The 18149-nt window shown below is 40.9% G+C and overlaps 3 protein-coding genes across 7 annotated transcripts in view; all 3 read left to right on the top strand.

Moving 5' to 3' along the window:
• Nucleotides 1–4507, top strand: part of ccny (cyclin Y) — a 37803-nt gene extending 33296 nt beyond the window's left edge. For all 4 annotated transcript variants that reach the window (XM_056364508.1, XM_056364510.1, XM_056364509.1 and 1 more), the window contains one exon: nt 929–4507. In XM_056364508.1, the coding sequence (XP_056220483.1) occupies nt 929–1045 (117 nt within the window). In that variant the 3' untranslated portion in view covers nt 1046–4507. The remainder of the gene's footprint in view (nt 1–928) is intronic.
• Nucleotides 4508–8833: 4326 nt separating this feature from the next.
• gjd4 (gap junction protein delta 4) lies at nt 8834–10335 on the top strand. Its single transcript, XM_056364953.1, has 2 exons — nt 8834–8897; nt 9113–10335. The coding sequence occupies exons 1-2, from the start codon at nt 8834–8836 to the stop codon at nt 10333–10335; spliced, it is 1287 nt and encodes a 428-aa protein (XP_056220928.1).
• Nucleotides 10336–13114: 2779 nt separating this feature from the next.
• Nucleotides 13115–17716, top strand: LOC130161319 (cytochrome P450 2F2-like). Of its 2 annotated transcripts, XM_056364540.1 has the most exons (11): nt 13115–13393; nt 13957–14116; nt 14209–14361; nt 14486–14646; nt 15523–15591; nt 15764–15868; nt 15958–16096; nt 16227–16312; nt 16644–16745; nt 16887–17028; nt 17116–17716. In XM_056364540.1, the coding sequence occupies exons 1-11, from the start codon at nt 13232–13234 to the stop codon at nt 17319–17321; spliced, it is 1485 nt and encodes a 494-aa protein (XP_056220515.1). In that variant the 5' UTR covers nt 13115–13231; the 3' UTR covers nt 17322–17716. The 2 variants fall into 2 exon arrangements, with proteins under 2 accessions (XP_056220515.1, XP_056220514.1); XM_056364539.1 differs by having other exon boundaries at nt 16887–17716.
• The last annotated feature ends 433 nt before the right edge of the window (nt 17717–18149 follow it).

Raw genomic sequence — 18149 nt, forward strand, 5'->3', positions numbered from 1 at the left:
CTTGCAGTGTGCATGATATCTCACTTGTAGGGCTTTCTTATATGTTGATAGATTAGAGACATTTGCTGGTGTTCCTAGCTCACCTGTGCTTTTCCTGCTATGATGAGTCAAAATGTCCGCTGTGAAAAGCTGCTCTAAACATATGTTACCAGAGTAATGTACTGAACAAGTGCCAGAGGCTCTGCACCCCCACACAGGTGTGTGTTTTCAGTTGCTCTGGCTGATGAGACCTCTTGTCAGGCCTCTTCAGATCGAAGCTGGGTACAGGTACACCTGGATTTCTGGGATTTCACATGAGCCTATTGACCAGTAGAAATGGTAGCAGGGTAAGGTGTGCTGTCCTAACAGGTGCAACAAAACAAGAGAGTGAGGGAGATGCCGATCAAGTCTCATTTGTCTGACAAGAGGTGTCATCAGACAACATGAAACTTAGCATTAGCAGCTGTTTACTTACCAGTCTAGAGGAAACGTTGCAAGTTTAGTATCAAACTTGCATCAACATTCCTTTTCTCACCAAGAGCTGTCACCACCAGTGGAATGCAACACCAGTGTTAACTCTTGTCTCTATCATGTCTTTTTATTCTGCTGAAGTTAGCACGCTAACCAGCTAGCTAACAGACTGACAATAATGGATCTGGTTGGATCTCTTTTTGAAATACCCCAGAACACCTAAACACTTAAAGCCAATAATCATATAAGATGAACCAAAACCAAAATAAATGAGCGAGTGTCCTCTCAATCAAACCAATAGGATTTTACTATTGATTATGTCATTTCCAGATGACAGTACTCTTCTCTTCCTCTCAAACTTTTGAAATACTTCCTGTGTTTCGTTCAGTTTTCTGTCTCTTTTCTTTCATACACACTGACAACGATCTCAACCGATTACTTCATCTTCATTTCATTTCTGTTGTGCTTTGACTTTCAGGCCATCTCACGGTTGTGTGACGACAAATACAAGGACTTGAGGAAACTAGCTAAGAAGCGGTCAGTGAGCGCAGATAACCTGATGGTGGTGCGGTGGTGTCCTGCCATCATTTCCTAACACTGGCCTCCGGCAGCACGCAGCAGAGGAATAGATAGACCTGTCAGACATAGTGTATCTCTGCCTGGTAAGCAGACAGACCAAGTGGGCAGCAGTCCTGTGGATCAGTGGGTCTGTCTGGAATACACACACATACACTCACACTCACACACTTACACAATTGGGCACTTTTACAAGTGTGATTGCACCCTCTCTGGGTTGTTGTACATAAAAGAAGTCCCACCGGCTGCCTGCACTGAACCAAACGGAGCTGAGCTGAACCAAACTGAAGTGTGTGAGTGAAAGTTGTTGGAATGACGACCTTGACTGAAGAATAGAAGAAGAGGCCAAATGGAAATACAGCTGAGAATATAAGAGACTGTTTGACATTGGGAAAAGAAAACAGGAACGAGTTCAATGCGAAATACAACTCATGACAGCAGCAACGGTGTTCTATAATTCCCTTTGAGGCTCGACTGGCTAGTACGGTTGATTGGCGGAGGCCTGTACATTCCTTTAATTTTAATCCTCTGGCTCAGTCTGTTTTCTTAGCTGAAGCATGCCATCGGTTTCTGACAGCTTGCAGGCACATCTAAAATTTTAAAGCTCAATTCCTCAATTTGTTTTAGTGTTTTGTTGTTCTCTATCTGTTTGTTTGCATTCCCATCCCGCAGAAACCTCAAGCACAAAGAAGAGACGTGTACATTCCACCATTAACTTCAGAGCACAGTTGACAAATTTGACTGGACTGCATCTCAAGTCCTCCCTCGCTAAACATCCCATTTTCATTGTAGCCATTTAACTGAAGTTCTTAAAAGTTCTGTCAAAAGCAATTCACTGTTTAGCTCAAGGGCGCTTTGATGGGATGCAGGAATTCAACTTCCAGTAACAGAACGGTTTGTCTTACAGCAAGGCCATCCAGCCATCATCCAGATACAGCTATTCACTTAAAGCAATATTCATGCATCACTTTGTTGTTGGGTTTAAATACAATAAAGCATGTGCACTTGGGAGAAGACTGACTGGAAGATGGGGTGGGGGTGGGAGGGTCTACTACTCCGAGACAAATGTGAGACATACTGTAGAGCTTCTGTTGTACTTTATTCACTGCCATTGTCCTGACCTGTGGTGCCTGTAATAAGCTAGTTTAACACTTCTCCCCTTTCTACTGGAGGAAAAGATCAAATAACTGAAGTATTTTTTCTTTAACATTTTGTATGGTTCTTCCAGCTTACAAACAAACAGCACAATTGGAATATCGACATTTAGAAGCCACTAAAAGCATGATTCTTCAGGGTTGTTTGTTTTTTTATGTTGTTCTGGGAGGGACCTAAATGAACGAATAAACGCATTAAGTGACAATTCAGACACTGCTCACAAAAAGATGTGTGAAAATTTTGCAAAATTGTCTCTGTACAGTGTAAATACAGTGCCGGTGTGCAAATCTGTAGACTGAAGTCGTACTGTAAAAAAAAAAAAACACAAAAACCAGAATGATGTTAGAATATTTATATTGGATCCGTTTTTACTGAAAATGAGGGGGACAGTAAATAAGAGAAGTATTAAGATTTAAATGGGAGACACCACTGAAGATTTTTTTTTTGTCTGTTTTCTTGTTTTGATGTTTCTGCACAGCAGGAAATGCCAAGTTTTTATGTGTTACATACTGTATATGATATATAGATAATACAAGACAATTCAGGCTCATTGTATTATTTGTTGTCAATTTTTTTTTTATGCCCACTCTGTGGAAACATTGCCAGATTCATATGTTTGTGATTAATAATTCTAACTCCTTACGGAGCCCTGAAATTGACAAAATGGAGTAACGAGTTCTCAGAATAATCAAAAAATGTAACTGAGAACATCAATAAATAGTTTTGTTAGTTACATAGTTAAAATAGAATAGAATATTTTTTTGAAATTGAAACAAAAAAGCTTGTGAAAGATAGAACAGTAAATGAATAATGTTTAAAAATCTTTAGTTAGAGGAAAAGAACAAAACTTTACTCAACATTTGAATTGTTCAGCAATATTATCAAACCTTTACAACATTTTGTCATTATTGGGGCCCCCCAGTTTTTTTTTTTTTTTTTTTTGCATTGACTAGAAATAAGTGAAAAGGCCATAAACAGTTTTTTAAATGAACAAATCATGTCCTGATTTGCTCTTTTCTTGATGTTTCTTCAATCAGAAATAGGAAAACATACAGGAATGTAGTAAAAGGTAAACCTACAAAACATCTGAAGGTAATTGGTTTAATTAATTCTGCTTTTATACGAATACTTCAACTTTATAATAGTGGTTATTTGCCTTATGATCAGCTGGACTCACACTATTCTCCACTACATCACTCTATGCTTAGAAATGCCATGACATAACCTGGAAATATCTAAAAAGAAATGAACAAAAACAGCTTTTAAATGCATTTTTTCTTCATTAAGCGAAAAGGTCAGAAAAAGGTCTAATTCAGATGTGACATCAGCGTACCCTCCTTCAAGCCTCTAGCTTATTTTGTGCATTTCATCAGCAGCTTCCACATCTGTGATTTAAAGTTATGTCTTGTCAAACTACTAGCGAATCAGTCAAGTCAGTCAGTCAGTCAGTCAGATCAGTGAGATTTCCCCCCCGGACCAGCAGGTGTTAGAAGGGACAGAACTGTACCAAAGTCGAGGAGAAATGAAGGATGATCCTGTTGGACGTGTTGCTCTGAACCTGCTCTCTTGCACATTAAGTAAATGAAAAGGGGTCAGGACTTGGAAAGAGAGCTGTTGTTCTGCATGGTGCTTTGAATGAGTGGAAAATAAAGTGCAAAATGTGTCTTTAGGAAAAGTAATGTTACTGGAGTTGCTGTTGTGAGTTCAAACTGTTAGAGGTATTCAAAGATTGTATATCCTATTTATTGTATGTATGTGTGCATACAGCCCAGTCTGGTGTTCTCTAGACCCAGAAGTGAGCGTTGATGCCGTGCGGTCAACGATGGTGAGTCCTGACATGGAGAATTCACTCCCGACAGAAAAGACCTTGGGCCTGTGGCGTCCTGTCAGCTGGTTACTAGGTGTGTGTCATAGCCTTGTGCACTGAACTCTACCTCTGCATAGAGTTTTACTTTCCCTTGATTTTTCTTCCTCTCTTCGATGACAATTTTTGGATTTTACAAATTCAGCTTTGATCATGACGATTTCCTGTCCTAACGTCAGTCAACTGCTGTAGCTGTGACCTTTTTTTGTTTTTGTTTTTTCATTGATATTTTCAAAAAGTTGTACTGTGTTCCGTTGTTATTGTCCGTGTATTATTTCCATTTTAGTGAGTCAGTCATTTGTTCCTGTTCTCAGTTTGCCAAACTCGGATCTCTCTCTCTCTGTTCTCTTTTTCTCTGTATGTTTTCTATTATGATTTAAACAACTGCTCCCAATTCTTCTCTTCTGAAGCAATGTTTAGAAAAACCTGTGCAAGAATTAAAATTTAAAACCTTGCAATAAACCCAGTGTACATTTTGTTGTTTAATATGTAGGATCACTTCACCTTTTGAAAGAGGTAATAGCAATACACACATACTATGAGACTTCAAATCATCATCACAAATGCTTTTCACTTTGTAGCACAATATTTCGACATGTTCTGTATTGTATAACCGATGGGATCCAGCAGGGTTTCTTCTCCCAGAGAGAACCATTTAAATGGTTTAGAGCAAATGGTAATACAGAGATTACACTCTGTCATATTGTCACTGAGGGACACATTTAATCCTCCATATTAGCCTTGATTTGCATTTCAATCGCCTCGCTGGTAATTGCTATAAAAGTCAATTCAGTGCGATGTTGTGAGCTGTGAGCCTTAGTGAAAGAGCACGCCATATGTCTCTCATGAACTACATCAAACATGTAAAAACCGAATATATATATATTGCGTGTGGAGACACTAACTCACCTTTGAAACCATGTCTCAAGCTAAAGAACACATACAGCCTACATTCTGATATTTCTGTTCAGCTGACAATCCAGCTTCATTCTCAATGTCTCAGATTCAGTCTGAGGAGTTATCAATCCACACCCACCTTAGATAATAGATACTGGCACAAAAGCTTTTATTCAAACTGAACGTTCCAGATTTACAACATCTGATTGTGTAAAAGCTGGAAGGACGAGCCTCCCTTTACAGAAGAGGAGCCTCGCGCATCAAGACCACTTATTCCTACGCTTATTTTCTCTCAAGTGTCATTTGTGACTTGAGGCTTTTTTTTTCTTCTCCTTCATGTAATATATATTTTTGCACACAATGATCTGCTCAAAAATAACAAAGTCAGACACTAAGGAGAATGCATGAGTACATGGAAACACTTGGCGCTCAGCATCACTACATTCGGTGGAGAAATAGGTTCATGTGGTGGAGTTAGATCTCTAACATGGGAAGGCAAACTGCTGTAGCGAAATAAACAAAATAAGTATTAAAGTCAGGCTTTACTGTTTACTGTTTATAGCTATATTCTGTGCTTTTGAGATGCTAAATAGGCATTAGCAAATAGTTGCCTTTATACAATCTTCAGACATGGAGCAACAGTAGCATTAATTTTGGAGTTGTATTTCAGACAACATGGCAAATGTAAGTCCCATGTTCACTCCCCTTATAGGTTTGTTTTGGTCTCCTCCACAACGTGTTCACTACTCAGTAGGTTTATGAGAATCTTTCTGCTGAGAACAGCTTCCTACAGTTGCTGGAAGCTGATGGGAACTCCAGTGTAAAGTGCTTATTCTCTGGATGGATTCATCATTCGGAATGACTCCTACCATATTGCACTTTGCCACGTGCTAATATAAAAATATTGATTAGTGCAGCTTTAAGATGATGAAACTGTGTTTGAGCTCTTAAAAGAGCTATTTGTATATTTTGCTATTGCTACATAGCCAATGTCTACTTACCAGACTAGTAGAAACGTTGTGAGTTCAGTATCAAACTTCATTCCTTTTCTCACCAATCTCTTCACTTTCCGATACCGAGTCACTGTAGTGTCTAGTCTGTCCTGAAGACATAGTGATGCTCGGAGGACTTATTATAACCTCTTGTAAATGCAATGATGGCTGAAGCTCTCGGCAAGACTGGTAATACAGCTGTTAATGCTAAGATTGGCTATATAGCAATAGCAAAACTCACAAATAGCTCCTTTTAGGCCATAGCATTAGTGTTCCACAGGTTCTGTAAAAAATGTATACAAATAAGAAAAAGAAAACATTTCTTCAAGTTTTTTTTGTAATCTGAAGGGGTCTTCCGTGGTTGTTTGTTGATGAATGAACAGTTTGGCAAAAGAAAGTAAGATCCTGGTAGAGAAAATAGTGAAGTGGAGCATCAGTTTCTAATTCTGCATCATAATGTTTAATCATGATCTTTATGCCCTATGGCGGAATGTGTTGGCCTGTTATAAAAGCCTTTTTAAGTTGTGTTGGGATGTTTGTGCCAGACCTGTGCATTGACTCAAGGGATCAGCTTTTTAGGTGCAACAGAAACATGTCTTAATATTATGCTCATTTCTTCATTGCTAATAAAAATCTGAAATGAAAGGATAGTTAGTGTGCATGGAAATGGCACTAACCACTGAAGCTGGAGGCGAGGGGTAGGAGGGTTTAAAACTTCCCTTAGAAAACTTTGCCTGAACAGTGCCTGAATGACCTCGAACGCAACCATGAAGGGTAATCATGCTCCTTTTCATGCATAGTAATCAATGAGCTGAAAAGGCAGATACACCTCTTTGATAAGCCAGGGCTCAGGCGCTTTATGGCAGCTATTATTATATTCTCATAACTTTGATGCAACTTACCTTTGTGATAAAAATGAATGGCAGCAGATGAAACAGAAGATGAGGACAAGGAGTTTGTCCCTGTTCAATTTCTCTACAATGTGGAGCGCAGATCAGTGGCTAATATGGGCTCCATCATTCAAAGGAAGAAATAAAGTGTGATGAGTTGCAAATACAATACACCTGTGATAGCTGATCACACAACAGGATGTATACAGTCTTCTTCTAGTGGCTGAGGACAAACAAGTGCATTTAATATTACATCAGGGAAGAAAAAGATTTTGATAACTTTTGCCAAACACAGATAAAATACATACCTAGAATATATAGCTTTCTATATAGAAAGTGTACAAAGCTTCACATGGTTCACATGGTTCATAATTACTGTGTGAATGTAAATGTTTAGTGTGGTGCTGCAGCACACACTCAATCAGTGGAATTAATAACAGGTGTGCCTCATTATCCTGTTAGCAGCGACCAAACGGTCTGACAAGGCTGAGGGAAGGGAAGGGTAACACTGTCCTGCAGGAAATAATATTCTAAAGATCTTTGTGAGCTTGTGTGTGTGTGTGTGTGTGTCTCTGTGTGTGCTAATAGCCAACTTTAAATGTTGAGCGTATCTGTTTGTATTTCATTTGTTATTGAGTGTTTTTGGAAAGGTTGCACCTGTTTAGCTCACCCCATGCTTAACTGAGTAGATGGTACATTCCAGGTTTAAGTAAAGAAAACTAACTTAGTCACTGTTCTGCAGTGGGTGTAAGGTTGGCAGTTTGCTGTGAGGCTGTGGGGTTCATTTTCACCTTAAAGCTGATATTGCTGAACTTTCTTATGATTTGCCTCTGATCTGTCATATTTACACTTTTGTTAATGAAACTCCCTTTTAATGTTTCCCAGTTCCAAACAACATCTACTGACTTCTTTTTAATGATTTGCAGGTGTAAAATACTTATATGTCCTATAGTCAAAAGTTCATTGTCACACATGAATGAATATTAAACAGAACCAGTTACATTACCAATCTCAGCCTTGTCCACCATTCAAAATGTGCCTGCCGGGTTTTTACTGTGAGCCAGTATGGAAGTGCTAATAGCCACTGATCTGTAGTGATTATGAACAGACTCAACTGTGTTTAGCCATGTGTCCCAGCAGAGACCTTATACATGAGAGAGGGTGCATGCAGCATGTGAGAAAAGTACAGGCGAGAACCTCATTTAAAGTTCAATCTCATTTTGATAAAAAAACTGAAGTATTAATTGGGTTTTTGATAATAATTAGATTACTTTTATCTAGCTTTATTTCATACCCATGTTAAACAAGTATAGACTATAGTAGGTCCTTATCAGTCTTAAACTTGTATCAGCTGTGGGAAAATACAGTTATACAGTCTATTCGCATTTCATGAGCACTAATCCACGGTCTGCATGTTATCTTGATTTATCACTGGAGAGTAGAGGTTTTCATGGAGTGGCCGGGATGAACATGCTTGCCATTGTGCTTGAGAACGTAATACAGCAATTTAGAGTGAGCAAGTCAGGAGGCTTGTTCCTCTCCTGTAAGGACGACCGGCAGCACCAAAATATCTCTGCAATGCCAGGATGGCGACGTGCTTTTAGAAGTGTGATAAGAATAGACCCACAATGGGGCTCGCTCCCGTCTTCTGTTGTCTGAGGACAGACAGTTGTCTGCAAGGGACAGAGGAAGAGGTAAGACGGGAGTATTTACTTGCTTCACTCCAGTCTTTCAGAGACTGGAGTGTATCAGGTTGGATTTTCCAAGCAGGACATGGGACATACTCCATCCAGCAGAGAATCTGAGTTTCAGACTGCCACCGGAAACTTTGTTTGCGGCCACCTGGAGGTTATTGTGCTACTGGAGACCACTGTGCCTCTGGGTAGAAAGGGTAGATGTGGAAAAAGGAGAGGTAGCTGGATAGGGAGTGAGGTCCTGTCTTAAGAGTTTACCCTGTGGCCCAGAACTGGAGGACTGGAAGATTTTGGAGGACCTTGAGTACAGCGAACATGGCAGGACCAAGTGCCTCTGAGGTTATCTTCATCTCTGTCAATCACAGCATCACTTTGATGGGTGAGTTGACTTCACTGACAGAGATTAGCTGGTTTCTGACTTATCTAAATAAAAAAACACTCTTGTATTATGTTTATGTGCATGGAAATATTCATTTTTATGAGTTTATTGGGTCTCGAGTTTAGCATGAAATCTGCAAAAACACGAATTAATTTACGAATCAGTGTCAAATCAGCACATTTTTAGAAAAAAATTTGAACCTGCTTTACTTTCAGGGAAGGTGTGGCTCATTGTGATGATCTTCCTCCGCGTCCTGATGCTCCTCTTTGCTGGTTACCCTCTCTACCAGGACGAGCAGGAGCGATTTGTGTGCAACACCATTCAGCCTGGTTGTGCCAACGTGTGCTATGATCTGTTTTCTCCCGTCTCGCTCTTCCGCTTCTGGCTGGTGCAGCTTGTCACCTTGTGTCTCCCTTACATCATCTTTATCATCTACGTGGTCCATAAGGTCTCAAATGGCCTCACCGTGGACCTGAACTCCTCCGGTCACATCAAAGCCATGCCGCTGTTCAAGATCCACCAGGAGCCACTCAGCAAGACGCCCGTAAATAAGATGCCTCTGGTAGCTGAGCAAGGTTGGGCCCAGTGCTTCACAGGAGCATACATCCTACATCTGATGTTCAGGACTTTGCTGGAGGCAGGGTTTGGAGCAGCTCACTACTATCTCTTTGGTTTCTACATCCCAAAGAGATTCCTGTGCCAGCATCCACCGTGCACTACCCAGGTGGACTGCTACATTTCCAGGCCCACTGAGAAGACCGTGATGCTCAACTTCATGCTTGGTGCTGCTGCTTTGTCCCTTTTCCTAAATGTGTTGGATTTCTTCTGCGCCATCAAACGCTCTGTGAGACAGAAGAGCAAGAGGAAGATGATGGTGAAGAAAATCTATGAGGAAGAGCAATGTTTCCTGTCAACCGGAAGAGCTTCCAGGGGAATGGACCTAAACGCTTCCGGGGCTCAGCAGGATTCAGAAGAAGCTGGTCAGCTGGGGAGCTTCCGGAAGAGGCGAGGCAGCAAGGGCTCTTGCAGTGTGGGAGTGCTTGATTTAGGTCCGGAACCACCTCGTCTGGAGCACCCCTCTCTTCCTCGCTCTCTAGGACCTCCAGGTTTCAACACCAATGGGAACAACGGCTATTCTGTTACCCAAGAGGAGGCTCCGGAAAGGAATGGCAGCGAGTTGGCTCTCTGCCCTCCAGAGCCAATGGGGACACCCAGGTCCATTCGTGTTAGCAAACGCAATCGACTCAAACCGCCACCTCCGCCCAGACGGGACCTCGGGTTGCCTCCTGGGGCATCAGCAAGGCCCACTGGAGATGTTTCAACAGCAGCAACAATCTGTACCAGAAGGGTGGGTCAGTATACGCTGGTGGAGATGGGCAGCAGCACAGAGTTACAGACCAACGATGATGGACAGGAGAAAAGATCAGAGTGGGTTTGACTGTTGAGGGTTTGACCACTTTATTTCCAGGTTATTTTGGAACATAAGAATAAGGCATATAGGTTTACACAGTGGCAGAAACTGCGGGAGCTGACATCCTGCCATGCCCTCTACCTCATTTTACAACACAGACTGAACTGTCACTCCGGGAGAATCCAAAACAGCGGTACATTCAGCAGACACCTTTAAACGCATATGGCGTCAGATCACATCGCCTTTGAGGAGAGTGCATTTTCTCGCCCGGTGATGCAAAGCGACAAGAATTCAAGTCACAAATTCAGACTCTTTTAACAAGGAATGAGAGGATACTCGAACCTTAAGCGTCCTAGGGCAAATCTCAACCTTGAGAAAATCTAAAAGAGTGCAGCCCACCTGTTTGCTCCCTTGTTGGCTTTAACCCCACCTCCAATGACAGACTGTACATAAACAAAGACAGGCCTTGACCTGCACCACATACACGAACAACCTCCCCCCTACCACAGTTATTCTATATGATACTACCAAGACCCTCTCTGTTGTGCGTAGGTCACAGGGTCACGGTGGACGCAGGTAGCCTCTGGGCCCTGTGCTCTGATGTTTGGATGACCTTTTGGAGTAAGAAGGTCAGCCTGATACTAAAGACAATCTTGCTAAGATGCTGTTACTGGGCTCATATTAGAGAATAGGATTCCTCCGTCAGAAGTGAAGGACACTATGAAGTCCCCTAAAGCCGACGTAGTCTCACAAAGCAATTATGTTTCCCCATAGGAGCTCTGTATTTATGGAGACAGCTTGTCACTCTATTTCAGGGCCTCATGGAGCTTAGGAGGAATACAAGCCTTAACATACACTGACACTAGAAATAGAGCACGGCGCAGCTCTGAAAAGGAGCAGCGTTGTCTGTTGCCCTTCAGGACATCTGCACCCGGCTTGCTGTGGTTTTGGTTTCACCTTGAGCAAAGTTCAATTCATAATGTGGGTCAGACACTCATATCCTACTGTGTCACATGTCAATCATAGACATTATAATGTGTTCCTTTGCTGAAATATTTCCAGCAGTGTAACCTGTCAGCTTAGTTTGTGAACATCCCTGACCCTGAGACTCCCTCAGTAAATCAGTGGCATCGCCGTTCGACTGTGGCTCTATACCTGAGGGGCCAGTCTTTGTGTAAATGGATAGCTTTTGATCTTCTTCCTCTTATGGGCTCTTTGAAGCTGAAAGAAAAAGCTCCCGGCCTCATATCTCACTTATCTACAGAGTGCTGCACCCTGACTGTCACAAGGGTGACCACAGGGGTTTTTTCATCAGACCACAGCAGGTCTGACGCTGCCACACCTTCTTCATACACCCTGTGTTTAGTGTAAAAAGCACGACTTGGGGAAGAAATAACATACGACTATCTTCGCCAAAGATGGTGATGATGATCAATTTAAAACCATAATGAAGACCCATGACTTCTTTAATAATATTTTTCATTATGTGCTATTTTATTATATATATTATATATTTAATTATTTTACAATTAAAGATATTGAATAACCAGTGCTGTGCTCACTTTCCATGATAATATTACTATTTATACATTAGGTGCCTAATTTTACATTTACACCAAATCATATTCCAATAAAATTTAATCTTTCATATCAAATGAATTTATACAGTTTCATACACTACTAATGTTACATTCTTTATAAAGTGAGTTTTTGTTTGATCCTTTTTGTTTCTATGTGTTTCACTCACTGACTCTCTAATGTGACGTGATCTCTGTGTGTGCAACTGTTATGGCTGTTCATCAGTGTTACTGAAATTCTATAAACTGCTATGACGTTGAAGATGATGTAACTTTTCAAAGCACTTTATTGTAACTATTCATGTTTTGTCCAGTCTGTCGCACTGTGGTCGTTTCATTGGTATTGTAGCTTGAAGTCATGCTGCCCTCCAGTGACGCAAAATGTGACATGCTGCCGTATGTTTGAATCCAAAACTTGAAATCAGAGGCTCTGGTAATGTGATGACTGACTTTGTTATGTGAATATTTGTATCCACTGAAAACTTTGTGGCTGTGACATTATTTTTTAAAATACATTTTCATAAATATAGGTTATGGTATATCAGGCAAAGACACTTTAAAATATTTTTCATGAAATTCCTGAGCTGTAGATTTTTTAAAACATCGCTTAAGTAGCTTCAACTGACAACAAGAGGTGGATGTCACTTTACTTGCTCTATTAAACATCAATTCTTTCCTTTGGTTCATTTCAGGCCATCCTGATTAATATTAACAACAGTAAAGTTAGTGCTTCAGAGGTTTTGGGGTGCTGAAAGCTCTTTGTTAAAATGCAGACATACAGGTCAGACTGGCAGGTAAGGCTAAATTTGGGGCAAAATTGAGGTGTGTGGGCCACATTCATGAAGAAGTTTGAGGTGGATATTTTATTGCAGATTTGAATACTATTGGTAAAATAAATGACATGTTTGTGAGAATGTTCATTTTTTTGCATTTTGGCTGTGTTAATTAAAAATGTTGACCCTTAACAGATAACAACAGTGACTATGCTAGTGTTTTTTTCAGGCTTTGTGCAGGTTGTTGCATGCAAAGTGGAATGCAGAGAAATATAACATGCATACTGTCACAGGTGTGTCCCATGCTGCTGATTGTGCAGCCTGACAAGAAAACAGAGCAGAAGCAAGAAGGGCAAGCGAAACAGAGGGGCTGTCATAGAGCTCATATAGTTGTATAATGAAGGCAAACCAAAGCTTGTCAGAACTTGCTGTGTTTTGCTTTCCCAGGTGTTGGAACTGTGTGTCCGCTCATTTACATTTAAACATCCAGAGGAGGCAGGGCTGAGAGTTGAGCAACACTTTTAAAGCCAGTTAAGCGTCAGGTCTCTTCAAATCAGCACACTCCGTTCCACCATGTTTGTTTCTTTCATTCTTCTGTGGATCTGTGTTGTCTTTTTCATTCTCTGTCTCAAATGTCGGAGACCCAAGAACTTTCCGCCAGGTCCTCCTCCATTGCCAGTGCTGGGGAACTTGCTGAACCTCAGCTTGGACAACCCCATGAGGGACTTTGAGAAGGTAAGAAAAACACTGACATTTAATTCGTACATTGCCTTTAATGGTTATGTTACTGATCATAAGCCGCACACATTCGTACCTGGCAGCTGTCCACTGCACACCACACAATGTGTTACACTCCACAGCAGTGCACAAATTAAATTTGCAGATTATGAATTACTGGGGCAGTCTACTGCCTCCGGGCTACAAGTGACACTGGCTGACTATAAATGCTCGTTATTAACTCAACTAAAATGTTTGGAGGATCTGTTCTAATTAAAGGCAGAGGAAGCTTAAGATAAAAAACATATGTAAAGGCCGCTATGGTTGTTGGAAGAAATTGTTTTTCTGTCTAAGAGTAAATTTGCTCTACAGTATGTTTTCATGACTGTACAGTTGATTGGCTGTAAACTAAATCTGATGACAACAAACCATCCTCCCAAGAATATTCAAACAGGTTAGACAAAAAGATATTCTCAGTATTTTTCAAAGTACTTGGTTGTGGTTTAAAAGCAGATCTTTTGCATGCTGCATTGGCAATGTTTCATGATCATTTTAAGGGCTTCATACTTGTTCTTTTTTAGCTGAGGAGGTGCTATGGAAACGTCTACAGCCTGTTCATTGGTCCCAAACCAGCCGTTGTCATTAATGGGGTGCAGGCCATGAAGGAGGCTATGATGACCAAGGCTGTTGATTTTGCTGGACGACCCCAAGACATTTTTGTCAGTGATCTCACCCAGAACGGTAAGAAAGAGATGAGGTGTCAAAGGACAGAGTGCGGATCACTTAAGATACTCTGTCCGAGCTTCATGTGTCCATATCCATGTCTGTTATAGGAATGGTTCTTGCAGACTATGGCCCCAGTTGGAAGGAGCATCGCCGCTTTGCTCTGATGACCTTAAGGAATTTTGGTCTGGGGAAGCAGTCCATGGAGCAGAGGATTCTGGGAGAGATACAGTACACAGTGGAAACACTGGAGAAGAGCATTGGTGTGCGTGGTATGTGTGGTATGCACTCTCTGTGACCTCTGATACAGTGGGCAGTTTATGTGAGGTTCTGTTACAGTTACATGAATCTGTGTTGGGCTGTGTCACCGCACTGTGTCTGTCACAGGTACAATCCTGAGTCCTCGAGTTATGTTTCACAACGCAGCCTCCAACATCATCTGCCAGGTCCTGTTTGGTACGCGTTTTGACTATGATGATGACTTCATCAAAGTGGTTGTTCAGTGCTTTAAAGAAAACTCCAAGATAGCGAATGGGCCTTGGGCTATGGTGAGTCACAACATGTCTGTAAGATATCAAAAAAATACTGCTAGTCAGAGTGGTAGTGAGATCCAGTGATGTTATTTAAACAGCCTAGAGCTCTGATGCTTGTCCTGTTCCAGTGATGGAAAATAGTTAAAAACAAAAAGAAATTGATGTGCAGTATACGGCACAACTATGTAGAAACAGTTTGAAAGACAATTGAGCTTCTGTTATCTGTACCAACTCTGTCCTGTTTTGATGCAATGATACATAAAATGGAAATGTAAGTCATAAAGCTTTTAATCACATTCCATTTCTAATTTAACAGTTTTTTCTAAATTACCAACATAAGCAAGAATGTTAGCAAGCTAGCTACAAAGCAAAATAAATCCAGCCCATACTTTGGCCATTTTCTTCTGGCCCAGTATATGCCCACTTCCACGGCGCCCCATATACAGCATGATTGTCAGATGCTACTTCCACATCTGGACCAATTCTGGTGCACACACAGAAAATCTTCTGGCTGTCAGTATATGGGCCAAAGTCAGGCTTAGTTAGGACAGCAAGTTTCATTTTGATATCTGATTAAAATAGGGTTTCAGAATTGTTTTATATCAAGGGTACTCAAATAGACATGAAAAAGTGTGCTTTTAACTCCTGTACTGTTCCTCATACTAATATGAAGAAGGATGGACCACACTTGCCTTAAAATACTGTTTCAAAATCAAAAGCAGTGTCTAAACATAGAATAGTGATTTCTAAAACAATAAAATGTACAAAAAACACAGGTTTAGTTTGGAATGCAACCTTTTTATTGTACACAGAAGTTATCTGAAACAAAAGTTTAAACATGTCACCTCTTCCCTTTTCACTGTTAAACTAAATGCAGCTTTCCTTATACAGCTGTACGACTTTGTTCCCATGATTCGAAACCTACCGCTGCCGTTCATGAAGGCCTTTAAGAACATTGAGGTTAGTATCTTCATTGGTTCCTGAAGAACTTCTCATTTTTCTCTTATAGCTTTATCAAGGTACTATGCACTCTGGCAGTCATTAAAGTCACATTTGTTACAATCCTGTATGAGGGGGCTTTTTCTCCTGGAAATTTCCCTCTTTTTCGGTCAATGAATTTCTCGTTTCTTAGACATGTAAGAAACTTGCAACTGGTCTGATTACTGAGCACAAAGAAACCAGAGTCCCAGGGAAACCACGAGACTTCCTTGACTGTTATCTGGATGAACTAGATAAGGTGCGTGTCATGCACATAAAGTACTTACGTAAATAACAGAAAGAAAGAAAGAGAGAGACTCAAATATTTGAAAAAAAATCTCTTTCCAGAGGAGCGATGATGGCTCCTCTTTCTGTGAGGATCGACTCATCATGTTTGTTCTGGATCTTCACTTTGCTGGGACTGACACCACATCCAACACCCTGCTCACTGGCTTCCTCTACCTCACGACCTACCCTCTTGTACAAGGTACGCCTGCGCTCTATCGTTCTGGCTTTTGTTCAGTTCTTTCACATTAGCTGTGGTATGTTGTTCTGCTAATTGTAACGTTTTGATGAGCCGTTCAACAGATCTTTGTATTTGTCTTTGTCTCTATCAGAGCGATGTCAGCAAGAGATAGACTGCACTTTGGAAAAGAAGGATCAGGTCACTTATGATGACAGACACAACATGCCTTACATGCAGGTACATTTTTAGACAGATGTTTTGATATTTCACATACAGACATGGGTCTTAGTAGCAGCATTTACTGCTAAAGCTTCTCTACTCAAAAATACTTTTGTACTTTTGTTTTATAAGAGACACTGGGGAACCAACTGTCAATGAAGTTGGGTCAATGATCACAGTTTTTGACATAACTTTATGGTCCTTTTTTGTTTTTAAGAAATGCCAATATCCAGCATCTTCAAGTTCAGTGCTCTGCTGTCTGTGATTTAGCTCCTGCAAAGGTTGAATTATGACCTTTTCCCAGAGTGATAAAACATAAGAACATGTTGTCTGATCTCCATGAATCCAGGCTGTGATCCATGAAGTCCAGAGGATAGCCAACACTGTCCCTCTAAGTGTCTTCCACTGTGCAACAAAAGACACAGAGCTCATGGGTTATTCGCTACCCCGGGTAAGAAGCAACTAAAAGCCAGTCGAATGTGCTGTCCCTTTTTGATGGTGCATAAAGTTTTATTGGAAAGATTAAGGTTATAGAAAAACTCTTTCTCTCTCTCTCTGTCTACATACTGTTGTGCCATTTTTTTCCCCACAGGGTACGTTGATCATCCAGAACCTGAACTCAGTGCTGAATGAGGAGGGACAGTGGAAATTTCCTCACGAATTCAACCCTGAAAACTTCCTGAACGACCGGGGAGAGTTTGTTAAACCAGAAGCCTTCATGCCGTTTTCTGCAGGTATGAGAGCCTGGACCCCGAGTGTTTGTGTTCTGTCTTCTATTCTAAGAACTGTACACAACTTACTGGATGAAAATGATGTCTCAGGTCCTCGCATGTGTCTTGGAGAGGGCCTGGCTCGTATGGAGCTCTTCCTCATCATGGTGACTCTGCTGAGGAAGTTCAACTTCATCTGGCCTGAGGATGCAGGACAGCCAGACTACACGCCAGTTTATGGAGTCACTCTGTCTCCCAAACCTTACTGCATGAAGGTCCAACTCAGGGCCACACAACAGAATCTGCAAAAACAATGAAGGATAATCCAAATGGACGCAAGTGGCCAGTAACCCAAAGTCCCAGTGACGACGAATACAGTGGAGACAACAGAGGGCTGTTGTGCTACTATTTACTTGTTAATGTAATGGATAATCCTGTGTGTGTGTGTGTGTGTGTGTGTGTGTGTGTGTGTGTGTGTGTGTGTGTGTGTGTGTGTGTGTGTGTGTGTGTGAAAGGCTACAGGAAGTGATGGTATGCAAGCTCTGTTGCGGGTGAGTGAATTTAAACTATTTTAACATAGCTGTATAGATTACAAAACAAATTATTCTTTCCTAATAACTGCTCCTAATCATCTTTATTGTATGTATCTTTATTATGAATAATAATATTAAATAAATGTTCATATCTAATAGCATAGTATCTTTCATGCTACTATTGTGTGGATTTTGATGAACAAACTGAGAGAATGTTCTTGCCATTGTAAGTCTAGGGGGAAAAAAATCTGGGTAACAGCTCCCTCAAGTGGTCAAGGTTTGGTATTGCATTTAATAAAGTTTAATTTCCTTACATGAAAAGTGGCATGGCAAAGCTTCAAGTGGGAAAAGTATGTATTTAGCTGCAGTGGCAAGAGAAAGTGAGTGAAACATTGAAAATTACCAGTTTTTTGTTATTAATTGATCATAAAATGTGATCTGATCTTCCTCTAAGTACCAAATCCAGACAAAAACTGTGTCTTGGAAAAAGTAAGTGAACCCTTGGATTTAAATAACTGGTTGAAACTCAAACAAGCTCCTCCATTAGCTGCAGTTCAGACCTATGCAAAGTTTAGGAGGAACTTTGGACCTTTCACTGCTTCAGGTTGGATA

Source organism: Seriola aureovittata, chromosome 20 (assembly GCF_021018895.1).
Source record: "Seriola aureovittata isolate HTS-2021-v1 ecotype China chromosome 20, ASM2101889v1, whole genome shotgun sequence".
Taxonomy (NCBI): Eukaryota; Metazoa; Chordata; class Actinopteri; order Carangiformes; family Carangidae; genus Seriola; species Seriola aureovittata.